The 22665-nt window shown below is 37.0% G+C and overlaps 1 protein-coding gene across 4 annotated transcripts in view; it reads left to right on the top strand.

Moving 5' to 3' along the window:
• golga4 (golgin A4) overlaps nucleotides 1–21550 on the top strand; it is a 225531-nt gene extending 203981 nt beyond the window's left edge. For 3 of the 4 annotated variants that reach the window (XM_039736487.1, XM_039736489.1, XM_039736490.1), the window contains 2 exons: nucleotides 4309–4378; nucleotides 20886–21550. In XM_039736487.1, coding sequence (XP_039592421.1) covers nucleotides 4309–4338 — 30 coding nt within the window. In that variant the 3' untranslated portion in view covers nucleotides 4339–4378; nucleotides 20886–21550. The remainder of the gene's footprint in view (nucleotides 1–4308; nucleotides 4379–20885) is intronic. The other variant, XM_039736488.1, reaches the window with a different exon arrangement.
• The last annotated feature ends 1115 nt before the right edge of the window (nucleotides 21551–22665 follow it).

Genomic DNA, 22665 nt, shown 5'->3' on the forward strand with positions numbered 1-22665 from the left:
TTAGAATTTTCAATATTTCTGCATAAATATGACCTAAAACATCATCAGATTTTCACTCAAGTTCTAAAAGTAGATAAAGAGAAACCAGTTAAACAAATGAGACAAAAATATTATACTTGGTCATTTATTTATTAAGGAAAATGATCGAATATTACATATTTATGAGTGGCAAAAGTATGTGAACCTTTTCTTTCACCATCTGGTGTGACCCCACTTTGCAGCAATAACTGCAACTAAATGTTTCCGGTAACTTTTGATCATTCCTGCACACCGGCTTGGAGGAATTTTGGCCCATTCCTCCGTACAGAACAGCTTCAACTCTGGGATGTTGGTGGGTTTCCTCACATGAACTGCTCGCTTCAGGTCCTTCCACAACATTTCGATTGGATTAAGGTCAGGACTTTGACTTGGCCATTCCAAAACATTAACTTTATTATTCTTTAACCATTCTTTGGTAGAACGACTTGTGTGCTTAGGGTTATTGTCTTGCTGCATGACCAACCTTCTCCTGAGATTCAGTTCATGGACAGATGTCCTGACATTTTCGTTTAGAATTCTCTGATATAATTCAGAATTCATTGTTTCATCAATGAAGGCAAGCCGTCCTGGCCCAGATGCAGCAAAACAGGCCCAAACCATGATGCTACCACCCCCATGTTACACAGATGGGATAAGGTTCTTATGCTGGAATGCAGTGTTTTCCTTTCTCCAAACATAACGCTTTTCATTTAAACCAAAAAGTTCTATTTTGGTCTCATCTGTCCACAAAACATTCTTCCAATAGCCTTCTGGTTTGTCCACGTGATCTTTAGCAAATTGCAGACGAGCAGCAATTTTTTTTTGGAGAGCAGTGGCTTTCTCCTTGCAATCCTGCCATGCACACTATTGTTGTTCAGTGTTCTCCTGATGGTGGACTCATGAACATGAACATTAGCCAATGTGAGTGAGGCCTTCAGTTGGCTTACAATTTACCCTGGGGTCCTATGTGACCTCGCCGACTATTACACGCCTTGCTGTTGGAGTGATCTTTGTTGGTTGACCACTCCTGGGGAGGGTAACAATGATCTTGAATTTCTGCCATTTGTACACAATCTGTCTGACTGTGGATTGGTGGAGTCCACCCTGTTCTTTAAATAACACAGGGTACCCACTCTCACCTGATTGTCATCCCATTGATTGAAAACACCTGACTCTAATTTCACCTTCAAACTAACTGCTAATCCTAGAGTTTCACATTCTTTTGCCACTCACAAATATGTAATATTTGATCATTTTCCTCAATAAATAAATGACCAAGTATAATATTTTTGTCTCATTTGTTTAACTGGTTTCTCTTTATCTACTTTTAGGACTTGAGTGAAAATCTGATGATGTTTTAGGTCATATTTATGCAGAAATATAGAAAATTCTAAAGGGTTCACAAACTTTCAAGCACCACTGTAAATGGATGGAAAATGATTGGCACAATACTTGGGTAGGCCGTGGCATTTACATTATGCTCAGTCGGTATACTAAGGGGCCCAAAGTGTGCCAAGAAAATATTCTCCACACCATTACACCCCTGCCACCATTTTTTATCCAATTTTGGTCAGCCCATGTGAACTGTAGCCTCAGTTACCTGTTCTTAGCTGACAGGAGTGGCACCTTGTGTGGTCTCCTACTGCTGTAGCCATCTGCTTCAAGATTCTAATGGTTGTGCATTCAGAGATGCTCTTCTGCATATCTTGGTTGTAACGAATGGTTATTCGAGTTACTGTTGCCTTTCTATCAGCTCAAACCATCCTGGTCATTCTTTTCTGGCATCAAGAAGGCATTTTCGCTCAGAGAACTGCCATTCACTGGATTTTTTTCTCTTTTTTTGGACCTCTTCCTTTAAACCCTAGAGATGATTGTGTGTGATAATCCCAGTAGATCAGCAGTTTGAAATACACGGACCAACTCGCGTTGCACAAACAACCATGCCACTTAAATCACCTTTCTTCCCCCATTGTGATGCTCGGTTTAAACTTCAGCAGATTGTCTTGACAACATCTACATGCCTAAATGCATTGAATTGCTGCCATGTGATTAGTTGATTAGATATTTGGGTTAACAAGCAGTTGAACAGGTTTACCTAATAAAGTGGGTGATGAGTGTACTGTATATGCACCACTGCTTACCAGCCTCATATATTTTACAGTATTTGTTACTTAATATATGACACACAGATAACATCTTGCAACTGTTATGTCTTTTGAAAACTCAATTTCAAGTGTGATCTCACAAAAAAAATAATTTAATCTTTTTCCAAAAGTAACTTTAACTCATTATCCGTCCTCCTTTGTCTTCAGTTGATAATGTTACTGTAGAATTACCTGGCTGATAAAGGAACTACAGTTAGGAGAATTAGTGGTTAAATATTTATTTGTTAAAAGATATGATACCTGAAACATTACATTTTTTATTTGAATGAGTGGTTGCTGAAACTGAATCGATAAACTTAACAAGCACAATTGACACAGCCAACAGACATTTAAAAACAAGGTGGTTGGTCTTCGGTTGCAAAGAGTGCACTGTTTTAGGTAGGTCAACTAAACTGTAAGTGGATGGCTTTTTGTGTTAATGGAGACAAGTAAGATTTGCACAAATATATGTCTATTGGTTTGTTTTTTGTCATAGCAAAATATACAAATTTGCTGTGGAAAATCTGGTGAGAAGTGTGTTCAAAACTCTACTGTAGAAATGCAGCATAGAATGTAAACGTTCAACCCCCTTATTGGAAAATGATAGCTGTGGGTTCAATTGTAAATTACATATTTCTGTGCTTCCATGGATTACTTTAAATGGAGATCTAGTGTTACTTCCTCTGTTTGTCTTGTCAATACCAAGAAACTGCTAAATTATTTTAACGCTTGGTAGTAAAACAATTTTCTGCCAGTTGAGGCAACCCTTAGTTTTAATTTTACTGCAGTTAATTGCACCCTTATTTCCTAACTTCTTTAAAATACAGTATTCATGTATTACAGCAATTGAAGACATGCATATAAGATACTTTTGTGTCATTTTAACGGTTCTATGAGAAATACTTGCTTTATTTTTGGTAAAATTCTTGTATGTTTTCGTCGTCATTGTGATGCATTTCCATTTCTAAAGGCAACTGCTAGCAATCTTATTCATGTTTATTTTAAAAAAAGTCCAGAGACAAGATCTTTCATTTAAATGTAATGGGTAGAAAGCAGTACTTCAGCAAATAACCTCTTTTTTGTGTTTGCACTGTAATAAATAATTACAATTTTAAAAATTGTTTCACCTGGCAAGACTACCCAAAATTTACATTTCAGTTTAGGGTTACTGCCCATGCTGGTAGCACTGTGTACCAGTTAATCGCTGGGTCCAGTTAAGGAAATGCCCCTTCACACAGGGGTAATTTAGAGTCACCCATTCATCTAATGTGTGTGTCTTTGGGGGTATGGGAGAAAAGCCTAAGTACTCAATGGTAGTTCTCACAGACATAAGGGATGTGCAAACTCCATATGGATAGTGACCAAGTGCAGGATTCAAACCCAAGATGCTGTATCTGTGAATTAGCAGTCCTAAATACTGTGCTACCCATCTACCAAAATATTTTCAGGATAAGGAACAATCAGGGTATAGATGTAATCCATCAGTGTTCAGTCATATTTTGTTATTTTACACTGCTAGCTCATTGCTTAATTTTGCACAACTATAAAATTTACTTGATATTAAAACACCAGCTGACTTGCAAATGATGGTAGCTTGTAATGGACACTTAAAAAAAAAAAAGTACCAGTGAAGTACTAGATCTTGACTCATCAACTGTTATTTACTTAATGTATATTTAAGACAATAAAAGTGAATATTCTATTGCTACCTTGTATCAACAGCACTCTTTCACTTAATTCTAGTGTTTACTGATTCATGTTAAAAAATGTTTAAAAATATCTAACATATTAAAAAGGTCTCCCTACCCCCACTTTTTTTTGAAATTAGGGATTTATTGATTAAATGTTGCTAAAGTAAGAGCACATAAGAGATGTGGTATTGTAAACGGGGATATTGGGTTAGATGTTGTGTGTTAGTACTTTATCCTGTACTCACTTGTCTAATAACAGTAATATCCTTGCCTATAAAATTAAGTCATTCTGAATGCTACGGGGAGAGGATGATAGGTTGGGGCAATGTTCGCTGCACCAATACTGTCTTGCTTGGCTAAAATGTGAGCTGCATGTTCTGTTTTGTTTTCTAACCATCATCCTAATACTACTAACATAGAATAACTAGATACTTTGTTTTCTTCTGGCTCTCCAGTTTGCTTCACCTCACAGTGGCATCTTCTGACCAAAAAAAGTCAAATCTTCCAATGCTTGGTAGCATGGTGGTGAGTTGAGTACATGTTGTCTTTTATGCTTTGTGCTAAATTTTAATCTGCATGCTAACCATAATTTGATTGCTGTATCCGTATGATGGTCTTCACACTGAGAAAAGAGAACCATCTGATCCCTAGCTACTGACTGCAGTCCAGCAAACAGAATTATTATTCCAATATATGGCTGATTTACTTTAACCAATCCAAATGTTTTGTTTTAATTGAATAATGTATATATAATATGAAAATAGTATGAACCCTTTACATTTAAATAGTTAACATAAACAGAATTACAATCAGATCTTTAAACTATTAATGTTTAGTTTGTTCAGTTCAAGTTCCATCATCCATAGAGATCAGAAATGTTTTCCTGGTTTGATCTTCCAATAGATATAAGTAGATAAGTAGAAATCCCCTAATTATCCAGAAAACATTATTGAAATCAAAGAAAGAACCCTCTGTTAACCCCCTATTAACAAGAACAAATGTAGAGGTCACACATATTCAGGCTGTGAACGGTCACAACACGTGTATGTAAAAGGACAGTGAAGAGAAAAGAGCACACTCCAAAAAGAACAGTGTTGTTTATTCGAGGTCCAGTGGATGATAACAAGATTCATGAAGAAAGATAATAACAAAATATCCAAGTAATATGAGATCTCCAGAAATGATTCAGCCAGGGAGAGGGAAACCATACTGCAATTACCTATGCATTTCATGACACATTTTCAAGGCATAATGCTAATAAAGTAAAAACTTTCAGACAGATGTGGATAAAAGAAACTAGAATAAAATATACAAATGGATGCTGTATACCCACGGTCTGTCCTCTGTTTTTGGATTATCTTTATTTTTACTTTTTTATCATTTCATTGTTTTGTGGTGCAAGTTTGGTCTTTTGCATTCTGTTGATGGAAGCAATCTTTTTTTTCTCCCTTGTGAGCACACCATAACAATTATAAAATATATATGTAACAGACATAGTAATTTGAGTGTTAATGTTTCTAATTAAGTGCTTTTCCACTGAAATAATTTTGTGAACAGAATATGAATGTGATTTTGGGTGTTTGATTTACATTTTGTTCATGAAAAACAATCACTCTTGGTTAAACACTAGATGTTTCATTATCCAAAGTAAAGTTTATACTTCTTAAGTTCTAAAATCGATTTCGTTTAAGTATTTAAAATTTCTCAGTCAAGAAAAGTGAAGAACCTTGCAGGTTAAGGAATACGCTGAAAACTCTCTGAGGATAAAACTGGAGTAAGGTTCAGTATATCAGTAATTTAGGTTGCACTTAAAATAAATATGTATGACATTAATATGATTTTTAAATGCTTTGAATATGTGACTCTTGTAAGGGATTTTTTACTGCCACCATTGTGGATATCTAGATGTTTGCAGACTGTTATCAATTTAATTATCAGCATTCATCATAGAAGTGAGAAGTTGTACTGTGCACCCTGATTTGTGTAAACATTTACACACATTGATACATTGGTACAATCTTAAGTATAGTGGACCTTGTATAATAATTTTATTTATTCACACAAGTTAATAGAACTGAATTTCCAGAAAATAAAGTGCTATCTCAGTTTGTTCTCCAGCAGACCAGCTATTTATTGTTTTTCTTCAGTGAGTAGCATGCCTTGAAGTTTCTCTTTTTTTTAACTTGAATTTTTGACAGCATGTCACAGCATGATTTAAATAAAGTAAAATAGACACCTTCTTTAACTGTCTCTTAGGGATTTAGTAGTTTAAAATACTAGGGATTCTGATTTGTTAATGATTTTACTTACCCAAGATTCGTCAGTCCAAACAAATCTACACCTGACCTTCTTGGGCCAAAAAAGGTCCAATATAAAAGCACCAGTTTCTTTTTTGTTTATATCATATACTATACAGCAGGGGTGGCCAATGCATTGAACGCTTTTTTTAAGCGTTAGTCTATCATATATCCTCCCTATGGCATTTGCCTCTTGATTGACATACCGGGCGGCCAGTCTGAGATCTCTTTTCTTCTAACACACTGGTGATCCCGCACACACGATCAAAAGCGCAAACTACTGCAAATCTTTGGCTATCTAAGTGATCTAGTTAGCCTTCCAATTTATATCGACTAAAGAAGGGATTTAAAAAAAAATTGTTGTTTATGGGCTGGATGTAGAATTGGAAGAGGATATTTTTCTCTCACAATGTCACAATTGAAGTGCATTTGTCTGATCTGTCAATCTATCATTGCTATCCCAAAGAAGGAAAATGTGGAAAGGCACTTCCGAACTGTTCATAAAAACTACGAAACTGACTTCCTTCCGAAAAGTGATCTGAGAAAGAGAAAGGAGAGGGAACTAAAATCTCAGTTAATTGGACTTTCATCATTTTTCACTCAGCTGAATTCAAATGCAAAGGCAGACACACCGAAGCATCGTTCCGGGTGAGTCACTCAATCATTAAGCATAAGAAGTCCTTCCAAGATGGAGAGATGATAAAAAATGCCTTCGTTGAGGCAGATGGCAAGGGAGAAATTCCTGCTGAGATTTCAAGATCCTTGGCCGGAGAAAAAGGAGTTTCTCCTTGTCATTAAATATGCAGAATACAAGCAACTTAATGATCAATGGCCGCTAGACTTGGCATTTTTTTTCCGATCTGACCAACATGTTGAACGAGCTTAATTTACATCTGAAAGGAAAAGAGAAAACCATGGTCAATATGATAAGCTCAGTTAAAGCTTTCAAACGAAAAATGCAACATCTGTCCTCAAAGCTGCAGCTCCTTGGTTTGGTGATCATCCAAAACCTCGCGTCAGAGCTGGAGACACAATGGAAGGCATGTGCACAACTTGACAGCATACGCTACACAAAGCAGATTGAAAATTGTCTGTCAGACTTTAATGGAAAAAAAGTAACGATTTGAGTGTTGCCCAATGTAGCGGAGTAAGAGTAGCGTTTCTTCTTCACAAATGTACTTAAGTAAAAGTAAAAAGTATGTTGCGGTAAAAGTACTCTTAGAAGTACAGTTTTTTTAAAAAGTTACTCAAGTAAATGTAACGGAGTAAATATACCTTTAAATGTACCCACGTCTGATACTCAGTGTGTGTGTGTGTATATGTATATATATATATATATATATATATATATATATATACACACACACACACAAGTATATATTGCATTTTTAATGTAGGTACATTACTGCTTGCACTTCTGAGGTCTGCAGTTTTTATACCTCAGTATCACAGTAAATTACACAAAAACAGAGTTCACCTTATTCAGATTATGTGAAAAGGCAATAAGAAGAGTTTTGATACATTCTCTAAAAGCAGTAGGATATTAAGAAAATGGAAACTTTTTTTGGTTGTGATATGAATAAACAGATCCTTATTTTGAAATTATTTAAATAGAATTGTCTCTCCTAATAGATTTTATTTTCATACACATATATTTTCAGTGACAGCTGTTCCTCTAGAAAACCCAACTGTTGGAAATTCAATGTGTAACAATTATTATGACATGGTGTGGACTACATTGTAGTATCCAGATAACCTGGAATTGCACCTTTAAGTCATACATACCTTTTGGATCCTAAAAAGGGTTCCTACAGAGTAAAATGCAATATGCATTTTAGAAAAAGCAAACACTTAAATATTAACAAGTAAACAGGGAATTTTTGAAAAATGTCCTACCATAGCACAAATGTCAGTAATGAGTATAGCAGTACATATAATATAACCAATGCATATTTTCATAGGCCCAACAGACTGCTAAGAGATGTCATTGAAGTCTGTGGAAAAAGTCATGTGGAAGACATAGAATGATGCTAATGGACATTATTAATGAGAACCAGAGTGTAGAAAGAAAGGCACAACATAGGAAAAGAGGAAGTGGATATTTCATGACAAGGGCCTGCCTACAGCCAGAAAAGGATGAAATGCACATCTTCACACCTTTGTATATTATTCCCATTTTGGTGTCAATAAGATAGTTGAAAGTAGAACATAGAATGTAAAAAGCTGCATTATGTAGCTTTTTTCTTTCTGAATATATGCAGTGTAACTTTAACTTTATAATTATGATCATTGTGCTGTTAAAACACTTAACTTCTCAGTAGATGGTATTTGTTGGTAAACAAAAATAGATTTTTTCTTCCATCTGAGCTTGTTGTATTTTCCATCATTCCATTGATCCTTATAGGCCAGTTTTTCTCATTTGCTTCAGTGCAATTTGAGAATTCATTGCCTCTGTTGTCATTTTTTATTTCAGGGATGACTTTAACTCTGTAATGGAATATTGAAAGAGATTGAAACCATTTTTTAGGAAAATACCTTCAAACTATACATATTTGTACCATAGTAATTTAACTTTTACATAAAAACCACATCATACATAATGAAAGCTTGGTTCTTTCATCAGCAGAACTGTAGGCAGTAAAACTACTAGTACTGGACACACGTGACAATGGCTGCAAAGATTTTTTTTTCTACTGTTAGTTGGTTTTAGTATTTTTTTTTCTTTCATACTCAACTGTATGAAATGTTTTTGACATTGAAACAAGTTCATGCTTAAATATATTTTGTACTGGATTTGTTCATTGTTTCATAAACTGTTTACTTAGTGCACATTTGAGTCTCTGCTGTTCAGATATTAATATGCCTATTTTTAATTTGAAGTAGCTTTGGAAATTTTAACCCACGCAAAACTCTCTATTCAAGTGTTGGATATTGTAAGTGTTCTCATTCAAAGGACATTTAAAAGGTTTATTTCCATTAAGTCCTTTTCCAAGAATATGCAAAGAAGGTTTAAGATCTTGTAAAATATTAAAAAAAAATAAAAAAATAAAATAACAAAAATAAAGAGAATTCACTTTTTGTGCAGTTTAAAGAACTGGAAAGTGTGCTGATGTCTGAAAGAAATACAACAGTAATGGATTGATCTCTAGTGTACAACCTCACAAGAAGAATAGGATTTAACAGACTTTTAGTTACTGCAGTGTTGACCTTAGCTCACAAGTGGAATCTACCTTGTTTTATCCCTAGAGAGCAGTGTGAACCTTCTGAAATATCTGCTGATGGCATACAGTTAGCAGTTTCCAGCTGCTTGTGAGTCTTATGGGTGTTAATTTTCACATTGTTATAATAGATTAAGATATTGAATACAGTTTAATTTTGTTTATCTGAATGATAAGTTGATCTGAAATTGTAAGTTTATGTGTGTGATTACTGACTTGTGAGATTATCTAGGACTGTGTATTGTTAATCACAAGGTATTACAGGTTTAAAGTTTATAATCTCAAAACTGTAATCTTAACTATATAAAAAAAACTATTAAAAAATATATTTAATTTGGTGCAAAGGGTCTGTTTTGCATTATAGGTTTTGTGCTTTTGAGGTGAACAGAGTCAAACAGAGTCCTGAGAAATTTAAAGCACACACCAGAGTATTGTCTAATCTGTATACATGTTTACTTAGGAGGAAGATTTAACTCAGGTTTAAATGGTCACATCTCAGTACTTGACAGATTTGACACCTATCTAGAATGGCGGCTGCTTGAATGATCTACTGTTTCTGGTCCCTTTTTACCTGTTCAGTTGGTTGTCGAATCTATTGATAGAGAACCTAAGTTTTAAAGCCTTTATTTTCAGGGTAATTGAACAAAGTAAGAATTCATTACACTGAAGTTCGTACATATTAAGAATTCTTTTTAGGTGGAGTTTCATTACAGAGCTATTGCTACAATCAAGATCTTTTTGATTGTAAGCCCAATAACTGGACATTTCTTTATCAACTTTCTGGATCTGTCATACAACTGTGCACTATGAGTGCTGCTTTTCTCTGTTACATATGAGAGTACTACTATGTTATTTGTTTTTGCCAGGGAGGGAGTAGAGAGTGCAATAAGACTTCAAGTTTATAGTCCCATCCTTCTCTCTATCCCAAGAAAGTACTATCAGTTTAAAAAAAAAAAAAGCCACGATGAACTTTCATAGGACAATTACACATATAGTGCATTTCACTGTGGAGATAGTTCTAGTTTAGGTTGCATAGACCAGTCAATTTACACAGACAGGCATTTTTAAAGTTTGGAATATGACCTGTTTTGATGCTTTTGTGCCACACGTACGGTTCAGTCATTTCATATTTTTAGTTTTGATATGGAAGTTTTCTTGTGTTTCTTTGTACTGTGTGATGTAACTGTCTGTTGGTGCCTATTATTAAATAACATTTACACTGACAACTTACAGTAGTCTGGGAATGAAAGTGTTCCCGTCATGTTTATTTGTGGAAGCATGTAATGTGATGAATGAAGTTAGTTTCTGATATCGCCACTCCATTCCTCATAGTCATGAAAGAACTTTTCAAGAGCAGCAGTATTATCACTTTAGTTTAAGGCCCCCTAAGGAGTTGGTGATAGGAGTGTGCAAGGTTTTGTTGAATGGCATATCAGAATGGTTAGGTAACAGACTTTGTGCTAAGTGCTGCTTTTATCTCCATCAGTGTAGCCCTTTTAAATAGGGTCTCCTCACAGTTGTCCAGGAATAGCATGATACCATTTGCATAATTCTGAACAGACAGTTCGCTAGAGCACACATAGACATACAAGTGATGCATTATAGAAAACGCTGTAGGTGCCTGTCGGCCATGTATTTTACAGATCATTGTGTGTGTTTTTTTGTTTTTTTTTTGAGAGAGAGACAGTATTCCTGTTATCTTCCCTTTACAGACCATAGACAAGCTTATCTTCATGTTGCAGCAATCCTTAAACATAAGTTAGCTCTCTCCTTGAAAACTGGTATGTGGACCACACTGCGTAAGAATAGCGACCCAAACCCTAGGACATCAGATGTAGAATGACAATCCTTGATCTACTAACGTTTATATGATATTTCACTCTTTGTGAAGACAGAGTTGGGTTCTCTGTTTTAACAAGACTGTAACTGGCAATTTCACAAGAGGATTCAAATGTAAATTTCACGCTTTCATATTTTTTTTCATTGTCTGTATTCATTTTCAAACAGGTATGAATTGATAAATATATATTCTTCAATGTTCACCCCTAATGGTGCACAGGTTTCATCAAAATAATAAATACAGTAGTACAGCAAAAATCATTCTCCAAAACATGAGCTTTAAAAAGCAAAACAACCGTATGCATTCCCTATTTACAGCATTAAATGCTTCACTTTGGCTTACACAGTGTATAAGTAAATTTAATGTTGCCCCAAATAATCCACTGCACTGGAATAAATCAAGATAATTAATAACTGTTACTTTAGTATACTTTCCATGTTAGTAATGGATCCTTCTTAAATATAGTATGCTTTTTTACAGTATGTGCTCTCAATGTCTAACAATATTAGTACTATAACAGTACATGTATGGTAAATAATAATCACAATTATTAGGTGATTCTTATTTAGTTATTGTAGTTCACGTAACCATGGCTTAGATTAGTCTCTAAGCAACAGAGTCCTGTCATATGCCATTCTTCTGTCTACAACAACAACAACAACATTTATTTATATAGCACATTTTCATACAAACAGTAGCTCAAAGTGCTTTACATATTAAAGAATAGAAAAATGAAAGACACAATTATAAAACAAAATAAATCAACATTAACATCGAATAAGAGTAAGGTTCAATGGCCAGGGGGGACAGAAAAACAAAAAAAACTCCAGACGGCTGGAGAAAAAATAAAATCTGTAGGGATTCCAGACCATGAGACCGCCCAGTCCCCTCTGGGCATTCTACCTAATATAAATGAAACAGTCCTCTTTGGATTTAGGATTCTCACGGAAGGGCTTGATGATGATGATGGTCACGTAGACTTCTGCCTTTTAATCCGTCCATCATTGTTTGAGCATCATGAACCTTTGAGTAGGTGGTGGTGGCGCAGGCCACCACCACAAAGAAACCGGAAAAAGAAACAGAAAAGAGAGTAGGGGTCAGTACCGATTTTAGAGCCACCATGAATAGTTATTTTGAGGTGATTGAACATATCGAGTATCAGGATTAAGTTAAATTAAGTTAAATTGAAGTTATAGAAAGGCCATGTTAAAGTAATGTGTTTTCAGCAGTGTTTTAAAGTGCTCTACTGTATCAGCCTGGCGAATTCCTATTGGCAGGCTATTCCAGATTTTAGGTGCATAACAGCAGAAGGCCACCTCATCACTTCTTTTAAGTTTAGCTTTTGGAATTATAAGGAGACGCTCATTTGAGGATCTAAGGTTACGATTTGGAATATAACGTGTCAGACATTCCGATATATAAGATGGGGCGAGATTATTTAAGGCTTTATAAACCATAAGCAGAATTTTAAAGTCAATCCTGAATGACACAGGTAACCAGTGCAGTGACATTAAAACTGGAGAAATGTGTTCGGATTTTCTTTTCCTAAGTCCTAAGTCTAAATTAATAAACCTGTAGTAGTAATTCAGTCCAAACCATACCTGTACCATTTAGCTAATTTAGTGCAAAGTATACCTGTACCATTTATTTGAGTATATCTGTGCTTATTATAGTAATGAGCCGATTTAGTTTTCCTTTACCGCTAGTAATACCTGTACACCGCACAAAAACAAAATAAAAGTGAAGCAAGTGGTTTGAAGGTCAAATGACTTTGGAGCATGATATGGCAAACTGACCTGATTATTTTCACTCAGAACTTTAATAACATGTGAAGGAAGAAAGCTTGTCCCCTTACCAGCCCTTAACAGGCTCACTTGCACCGGGTGAGCTAATTTCCATTTCTTGTGAAGAAAAAATTTATAAGAGAAGGTCAATGGATGAGGCACAACTGAGCAACTAGTGGCAGTGAGGTGCCCTTATTTACTAGAATTAACAGATGCTATCAAAAAGGTTTTATTCTAACATACCTGTACATCAAAATGCTGCTTACACAAAAATATACTAACAACAATATCAAATCTTTCATTAACCTGTGCAAGATTCAAAGGCAGCAGATCACGTAGTGACAAACTAAATACTTCTAGGAATGCTATTCCTTGACATTTAACCCTATTTTGGGTCCACTTCACTTTGAAGCTCAACTACAGCTTTCTGGCATTTTAACCAATGTGTATGATGCCTGCCAGTCTGCTACTTATTGGCTGTTTGCACCATCCTGGATGAGTTCCTGGAACACTGATTTACAGACTATATTTGTGAGTTGAACTATGCAGCAAAATGTTTCCTGTTTCAACAGTTTACAGTAAATGTGGACAGTGGAGAGCTTCATACTTCCAGAAGGGGAAAAGAAATGAGCAATGATTTCTGATTTTCGTTAGTCATCTGCCATAGTTATCAACATTAAAACAAACAAAGCGTGAGATAATTCACTTTATATGTAATGAGCATATGTGAATGTTTACCTTCTTGAAATAAATAATGAAAACAAATACCCTTTTTCATGATATTCTAATTTTTGTGTATTATACACACACACTTAGTCTTGAATGAAAAAGCTAGTGGAAACTGTGTTTAAAACAGGAACTATATCCACTGTATATTTATTAACAATCCGCTTATGCACAAAAAACTGCTTGTTACCAGACAAGATCGTTTCCAAAGTAGTATTTGGGATGCAGATTTTGAATGGATTATTTATATCCAGTTAAAATACAGCTAAGAAGTTGGTTATATTTACAGCAAAATCAATACGGGCTGACCATAACATAACTTAAATTTGAACTGGTTTGTGGCAAATGAAGTTTAGTGTTAGCGATGTTAGCAATAAACATTGAGTTTTAAATTTGTGGTCTTATTGATTATGTTACATTTTTGTTGGGAAACTTGTCTTGCTGTATTGCAAGCCCTGATATAGACTTTAAAACCTAATTCATTTAATTAGATATGTTAACAGATTTTTAGCTACTCTAAAGTTATTTTACATCAGAAAGCAGAAAGGACACTTCAGAAAATGAAGCACACTTAAAAGTCGTTTAAATAGGGAGCTTTTCAAGCAAAATGTGGAAATGATTACTGCAAACTGTGTAATATGGCATGCTGGTTGAAAAAACAAGCAAAATGTATGCACTTTTTGCTGAAATATTAACAGTTACTTCCTGAAGACTCTTCATTGAATGTCAACAGGAAAAATGTAAAATCCACAATACTGCACCGTTGAATTTAAGACCTGTCACTCTACCTCATTCATTGGTCAATGATGAAGCCACAATGTGTGCTCTCTGAATTTGAATATTAATATGTAATTTCTCCATGCAATCATGAGTTTAAAATTTTTTTTCAGCCACCATTACAAAGTACATACAGTATAAAATAAAATACCATTTAAGTATTCTTTCAACTATTGCAGTGGGCTACCTATGCATACCCAGTAAGTGTCATCAGAATGGGTATTCTTCATTGTGGGCATAACTTTTAACCAGATGTGCACATGACTGACCCCCAAGCACATTGATATGATTTAATCCTAAACAAAAATGCATAATATGACTTTTTATATGACATTTTCAATTGACATTAAAATAAGCTGTTACATGTACAATTCACAAATAAAACCTTTCTTAGAAAAGGTATCCTCGCATTATTTTTTCTGTCTTATCATCAAAGGTTAAAATTTGCATCCCAATGTAAAGCCAGTAAATGTCAGATTTTTCAGATAGAAAGTAAAAGTAATAAGCATAATCACACAAAGTATATTCTAGTCCATAGACCCAGTTTGCATCCCTGCTTCTGTTTCCTCTCTCTCCGATGTCTCTGTCATTTACTGGGACTGTTAATAATCCACGATTTCCCTGGTGTTCTCACTATATCTTCCGGTGTGTTATATATCTGCTGAAAGTGGTTTATATTGTTTAATTTATACTGTAATCCAATATCCATTAAATCCTGATGGCTATATACAATGTTTGCATGACACAAATCGACAATGAAAATCAAACAAGCAAACAGCATCAGACAGGAGAGCAAAAAGTGACTGAGCCCAACCATGGCACCATCTTGCCCAAGGAAGGCTATTGGCTCTGATGGAGTATCTGAGAAGATACTCAAAGCATGTTCTGACCAGCTTGTTGGTGTCTTCATGAAGTTTTGTAATCTTTCTCAGCCGTCGGCCACTACTGCGCCCCACCTGAAATCATCGACCATCATCCATTTCTCTACAAAAATAGCCACAGAGAGCTTAAATAATTATAGACTGGTTGTTCTCACGCTGGTAGGAATGAAGTGCTTCAAGGGATTGGCCTTACAGGACATAAAATCCTGCCTACCACCCACTTTAGACCAGTATCCATTTGCTTACAGATCAAAAAGGTCCACTGAAGATGCCATTGCTACCTCACTACATACTACACTGAGCCATGTAGACCAAAGAGGGAGTTATGTAAGACTGCTCTTCGTACAGTAGACTACAGTTAAGCATTTAATACAATAATCCCATACATATTGTTAAGCAAGATGACAGACTTATACCTCCCCTCCTTCATCTGCACCTGGGTAAAGGACTTTCTGACAAACTACCTACAAAGAGTTATACTCCGCCCTCATCTCTCCTCTTCCCTTCTGCTCAGCACAGGATCTCCACAGGTCTGTGTGTTGAGCCAACTAATTTACTCTCTATACACATATCCTACCCTTACCCATCCCACAAATACTATCATTAAGTTTGCAGATGACATTACTGTAATAGGGCTCATAGCAGCAGGAGATGACAGAATGGTGTTCAGTGAATAAGTATTACTGAACACCACAAAAACCAAGGAACTCGTTCTGGACTTCAGAAAGCACAGCACAGAATCATTTCCTCTCTACATCAACTGAGACCATGTGGTGCACACATTCAAATTCCAGGGAACCTTTCCTGGTCTGAGAACACCATAGCAATGGTCATAAAAGAGCAATAGACACTGGTGGCATATTTTTGTTCTGCTATAGAGAGCTTCCTGGCATACAGTATTACAATATGGTACGCCAGATGCACAGCAAAAGACAAGAAGGCTCTCCAGAGAGTCATAAACTCATCACAAAAAAACTTAGGCTCCTGTCTGCCCTCCCAGAAAGATATTGTCCGCTCCCGCTATCTAACCAGAGCCACAAATATTATTAAGGATATTTAAAACTCTGGTCACCACCTGTTCAATTGCTCGCCTCTGGTCAGCATTATAGATCTTTGAAAACACAGGCTGACAGATCCAGAAATGGCTTCTTTCCAATAGCCATAAATACATTGAGCAAAAATAAGCAAATTTAATGCAGGTTAAACAATTTTTGGTCAGTCCTGGGTAATATACTCATGTATACTGCTGCTGCCCTCATGCAGCTACTCCCCAATGAAATGGTACTATTTATTGTAGTACTACTTGTGTCATTTTTGTTATCTCATTTCTTTTTAAGTATATATTTTACATACAATATACTGTTATCTGTAAACTGGGCTAAATGTGCGATACCTTTTAGTGTAATAGCATTTTTTTAATATATTGTTTTTATGTTCTTCTTGTGTGTGTTACGTGTTTTGCTTTTTTGTACCCAGCAGGAGTGGGTCTCGTAAAATTTTTTTTTTTTTTTCAATGACAATGAAGGTTTTCTATTCTGCTCTTCCTATTCTGAAATTATCCTTTAAAATATAGGCTTAGGAATCATGTTGGACAAAAAAGGAATAACATTATAATAAAGATGTACATCACGCTGTTGCCAGAAATGTGAGGCCTTGTCTGGACATTTTTTCCCCATTTTAATTTCCACTTTACGAGGTCATGACCAGATGAATTCCCTTAGTAGAATAATAAAGCTGACCTTTGACATAACAGCACTTGAGAAAGACCAGAGCAGACATACTAGTCTGATTCCAGATATATAGGGTATGACTAGTAAGAAGGAATTGAAGGAGTTCAAGCAAATGGGAGAGTAAGAGATTCCGTGACAGAAGGGAGATGAAATTATGAAGTGAGATAGTTATAAAATTCAACAGGAATTCAATACAGAGCCATTGGGGCTTTTTAAGGATATAACTTTATTTATGTATTTTGTCACATAGAGAATAGAATATACATTGAATAATTGAAAAAATAGTGTATTTATAATAGTACTTTGGGGATCTTGACATTTTATTTACCATACCATTTTCTAAGCCTGTTAAATGCTGAGCATATTTGTGGGGTGCTTTTCCTATCCCGCTAGGCACAGGGTGCAAGTCAGGAGCAGTCCTCTCAACACGGTGCCAGTCTATCACAAGGTGAACACGCACACTAATTTACAATTTATCTGACATGCATATCTTTAAACTGTGGCAGGAAACCCACACAGACACGGTGAGAACATGCAAACTCCACACAGGGTGGACCCAGGAAGTGAACCCTGGTCTCCAGCAGTGCTACCACTGTGCTGTTATGTTGCCTCACATTTCAAATAGTATTTTGTAAATGTTAATTGAATTGAATTTTGCATTATTCTTAATTGAGTACTTTATTAGCATTTTATGGCAAAAAGCATTAGTAATTCAAATACTTTTATATTTTACACATAGTGATTAACTGACACATTGTTACTGCTTATTGCAAAAAAAAAAATCTACTAATTTTTGTTTTATCATTATTTTTACATTATCTATATATATAATTCACTAAGGCAAGACGACCATGGAAAGCACGCCAGAAGGGGCGTGGATTCACTAAGCCGCCGACAAGTTAGACACCTATGGCACACGCAGGAAGGAGCCACGCCCACCAACTCCAAGACCATTGGATATGACGACAACTCGCAGAGCCAAGCCCACCAACTCAGACGCGACGACACAGAAAAAATGGCGTCATTTATTCGTCTGTCGTAGATAGAGGCAACATGCAGCTCCGACCCACGCGGACTGTTAATAGAGGCATGTTTCTCGCGGAGGTGAATCGCCATATGCAGCGTGTAAAACGGTTTGCGAGGGGTATCCCATGGGATCCTTAAAACATTCCTTTACAACTGAGGTTAAAACACAATAAAGTAAGCAGTCTTTAAAAAACGAGTTTTTGGTTATGACGCACAACTGCGTGCACCCTGGCAAACTGTTTTACACGCTACATGCAGCAATTCGCATCCGCGACAAACATGCGTCTTCTTAGATGCTCCTGCACTTTGTACACACCCCCCTCCCACCTCGCTACTACCGTGGTCGGGTGTCTTGGTGGATTATATATAGAAAGGCAGCCAAAACCGCACAGAGCAATGAAAAGTTTACGTGAGTCACAGGTGCATCTGGACTGTACAAAAACGACAACGACTTGAGTGATGAGTTGAAGGTGGGCACATGAGCAAGCAGTGCATACTGAACGAGAAATTAGAAGACTAGCATGACGGAGGGAGCGGAGTGGATGTCCTTCTCCTCTCCTCCCGTTCCACCCTGAGCGCCGCACGGACAATTGTGTGTTGGTTCGTTCCGTGCATTGGTTAATACCCAATGAAGGAAGCAGTCTTTAAAAACCAATAAGCCCTGTGCATCTGTTTCATTACCATCTCACCTGCTTCACCAATGCAGGCCCCGCAACAGGGCAGCCAACCGGGTAACAAAAGTCTTTGGGTTCAGGGAGGAGTATGGTTACAAAGCTGAAACTTGAAGGAATTGACGGAAGGGCACCACCAGGTTTGAAGCCTTTCGCTTCATTTGACTCAACACAGAAAACCTCACCCGGCCCGGTCACGGAGAGGATTGACAGATTGGTAGCTCTTTCTCGATTCTGTGGGTGGCGGTGCATGGCAGTTTTTATTTGGTGGAGCGATTTGGCTGGTTATTTCCGAAAACGAATGAGACTCCCACCTGCTAAATAGTTACACGACCCAACAGCGGTCGGCGTCCAAATTCTTAGACGGACAAGTGGCTTTCAGCCACGTGAGATTGAGCATTCACAGGTCTGTGATGCACTTGTATGTCCGGTACTGCACGCGCGCTACACTGAATGGATCAGCGTGTGTCTACCCGGCGGGGAGCGTGCGTAAGCCGTTGAACCCCATTCGTGATGGAGACCATGGCTTGCAATTGTTCCCCACGAACGAGAAATTCCCAGTACGTGCGGGTCATACGCTCGCACTGATTAGGTCCCTACCCTTTGTAAAGCCCGTCAGACATCCCCCCGTTGGGTGACTTGGTGGATTATATATAAAAAAGCAGCCGGAACCGCAAAGAACAATGAAAAATCAACGTGGAACCCGACTGAGGCGAGTTTGGAAAATTAACAGTCAACGTGACTCACAGGTGCGTGTGGACTGTACACAGACGAAAGCGACTCAGGTAGGGAGTTGGGGCGGCACATAAGTGGGCAGTGCATATTGAACGAGCGCCGTTCAACCCCGTCCTTCGCTTTGGAAGGAGAAGGCGTGACGGCGCTCCGCCGGTTTTCACTCACGGACAATTGTATGTTGGTTCGTAGCGTGCATTGTTGCAATGTTACTTTTCTTGGTGGTTTATTAAATTACGGATTTTTCAAATGTTTATTTTTTCCTCTGTGCTTAAAAATCATTTAAACAGCAGCCTGATTATGCGGCATATGCTACGCCACGGGTTGGCTAGTATTTTCTATTTTTGCATTACCTTAAAATGTGTTTTCTATAATCCTAGCTTTAATTGCACACATGTTGGGCTTATTTGTGACATCAGCCTTGGTTTTCATGCTAAACTAATGAGTCCTTGTTTGCAAAATGCCCATGGAGGTGTAGATTTTGATTTTATATGATCTAAGTACTGCGGTGGGCTGGCACCCTGCCTGGGGTTTGTTTCCTGCCTTGCACCCTGCGTTGGCTGGGATTGGCTCCAGCAGACCCCTATGACCCTGTAGTTAGGATACAGCGGGTTGGGTAATGGATGGATGGATGATCCAAGTAACCAGATAATTTCATACAGTAAACATGAGTATGGCAGTTCCATGAAAGCTTTCACATTTTAGAACAACCCTTAAAAAATATAATTGTGTATTTTACTTGGCCTAGACGACGTTACCAGTGGTGGAGTATAAATAACGGATATCCTGTATTTGTAGCGTAAATCCCTCAAATGAATGAATGAGTTTAGCAGGCTGTGAGATAGCAATTTGTTACTACAGTTTTATCAGTGACTTCTTTTTTAGTTATACACAGCTGAGCTACTCACTATAGTGACTTCTTTTTAGAGAGGAAAAATTTTCCTTCCAGTCTTGGGCGAAGCCAGAATCTGTGCTGTCTGACACCACATTAATTTGCACTGTGCCATTAGCTGATTTGTCACCCCAATAAATTGGCCTGTCTACAGTTCTCCTTTAACCTGTCATTCCTGTACGTTATAAGTGAAAATTTATCCTTTTGGTATATCTCCAGCTGGTTAGTGAGTGGAAAGGAAATGAATGTGTACCCTTCCAATCACCACCCCAATCCCTCCACTAGTTTAGCATTTTTATTAAGCTTTTGCTTTTCCTGACTTACCTCATTTCTTTGTGTTTCTAGTAACTCTTTTGCACTATGGTAACAACACGGTAGCACACTTCATGTCCATCTCAAAGAAATGCTGCCATTTTCCAATTTGTTTCACTGATATTGTTTATTTTTGTCTCTTCCAGACCTGGCTGCGCTGATAGTGAGGACTCAACAACGTGCCCAACACTTGATTGTGTGAAGAGATACATTGCAAGTCCTGAAGCTGGTGGTACTGGAGGGTTGCTTTTTCCTTTTCCACCTACCTTATCTTTTTGTTTGATGAATTTTGAGAAATCACCAAGTAGACTAAACTGACCAGGTAGCCTATCACCTTAGTAAACTGACCATGAACTGCTGATGGCCTCCTTGCCACTGTTCTACATGAAGATTAATATGCTGTAAAGCAAATCATGCATTTATTCCGGGAATCTGGGGTTAATTAAGACTTTTGTTTGGGTTAAGTATAATTAATATTTTATTTTACTTGGAGACTTTTTTCATTTTTGAATGAGTACTGTCGGATGGATTGTGCAATAAGTGGAAGGTTTTGCCTATTAGCCTGTATGACAAACATTTTCACCTGATATTTATACAGCTTCTCCTCTTCTTCGCTCCTTGGCTTTTGTGGAAACGGCACTGGACTGAGGTACCTTGTTTGTCTACCATTGCTTTTGTACTTTATATTTTCTGGAACATAGAAATATTCTACTGTAAATTGTAAATAACATATCTGTAACATAGGGCAAATTGTGAATGTTGCTATGTTAATAAATTTGGAAAAGAGTTAATAAAGATTTTATTTACAGTATATGTGTCTCTAGTTGCAATTTTATAATAACTTGATCTGTTACTATAATGCATTGCCTAATCTTGGAAGGCCATCTTATACTCGAAATCAAAGGTGAGTGGAAGGCCTCCCTCCAAAGAGAATATTCCTTCCTAAACAGTGCTGATATGGATTTATAAAAATTTAAATCTACCCAGGATAAAACCTACAACTGAGTAATGTGCAACCTGGTATTGCCCTGACCTGTCAACAGGTTTTGGCTGAAATTTCAACTTTGACATTATTATATGTCTCTTTATTGTGTTGTCAAAGTCTTATGGAGATATCAATGACCCCTTGTCCTGCTCATTCAGGATAAAATGGTTCTCTTTGTTAGCACTGTGTAATTTTGCTTAGTTGGATGAATCCTGATGCTGCCTTAAAGGAATACTCCACCCAAAAGACATACTTTTTATCTTTTGCTTACCCCTCGTTCTTTGTATCGATGGCTGAGAAAAATGTTTAATCTCATGTTTTGTGGGAAAACGGACAACAACGTTTCTGATTTAGTGGGCTTCAACAGGGACCAGTGCTGAACAACAGCAAACAATATTTAAATGTGCATGAAAAAAAATCTCTAGTTACTTCTGTCATGTAATCGTCCTGTCGGTTATCCAGTCATATTCTCACAATGTCTAACAAGAGTGTGTGTTTTGCTAAGACTTAGGGGGCTTTGCCCCCTGCCCGCTGCACTCACCAACCCCCCTGCCTGCGCTGCGCACCAGCAACTTCATATCTCTGTCGCTCACGTATGTGGATTTCACTTTCACCAAACAACAAATCTTTTAATTTTTGCAGATAGGCCTCTTTTTTGGGAAGAAACACTACATTTCCCTGATGGCAACACGAATTAGTTGATGTACAAGCCAAACACTATCTGCATACTTCTGTCATATCACTTATGTCTATATATTCGATCTCTTTTCCCTTTTCGTCAATACCGCATTGAGCTTTGATTCCGTGTTTGGAATTACATTGTGACAGTGCAACATATAACTGCCCGTGAGTGAATATCGTTTCTTTCTCTCTACATGAACTGTATCTGACAATAGCATTCACACAAATGAGAAATGATTGAACCGTGTGCGTGGTTGTAA

The sequence above is a fragment of the Polypterus senegalus genome, chromosome 15, assembly GCF_016835505.1.
Source record: "Polypterus senegalus isolate Bchr_013 chromosome 15, ASM1683550v1, whole genome shotgun sequence".
Classification (NCBI taxonomy): Eukaryota; Metazoa; Chordata; class Cladistia; order Polypteriformes; family Polypteridae; genus Polypterus; species Polypterus senegalus.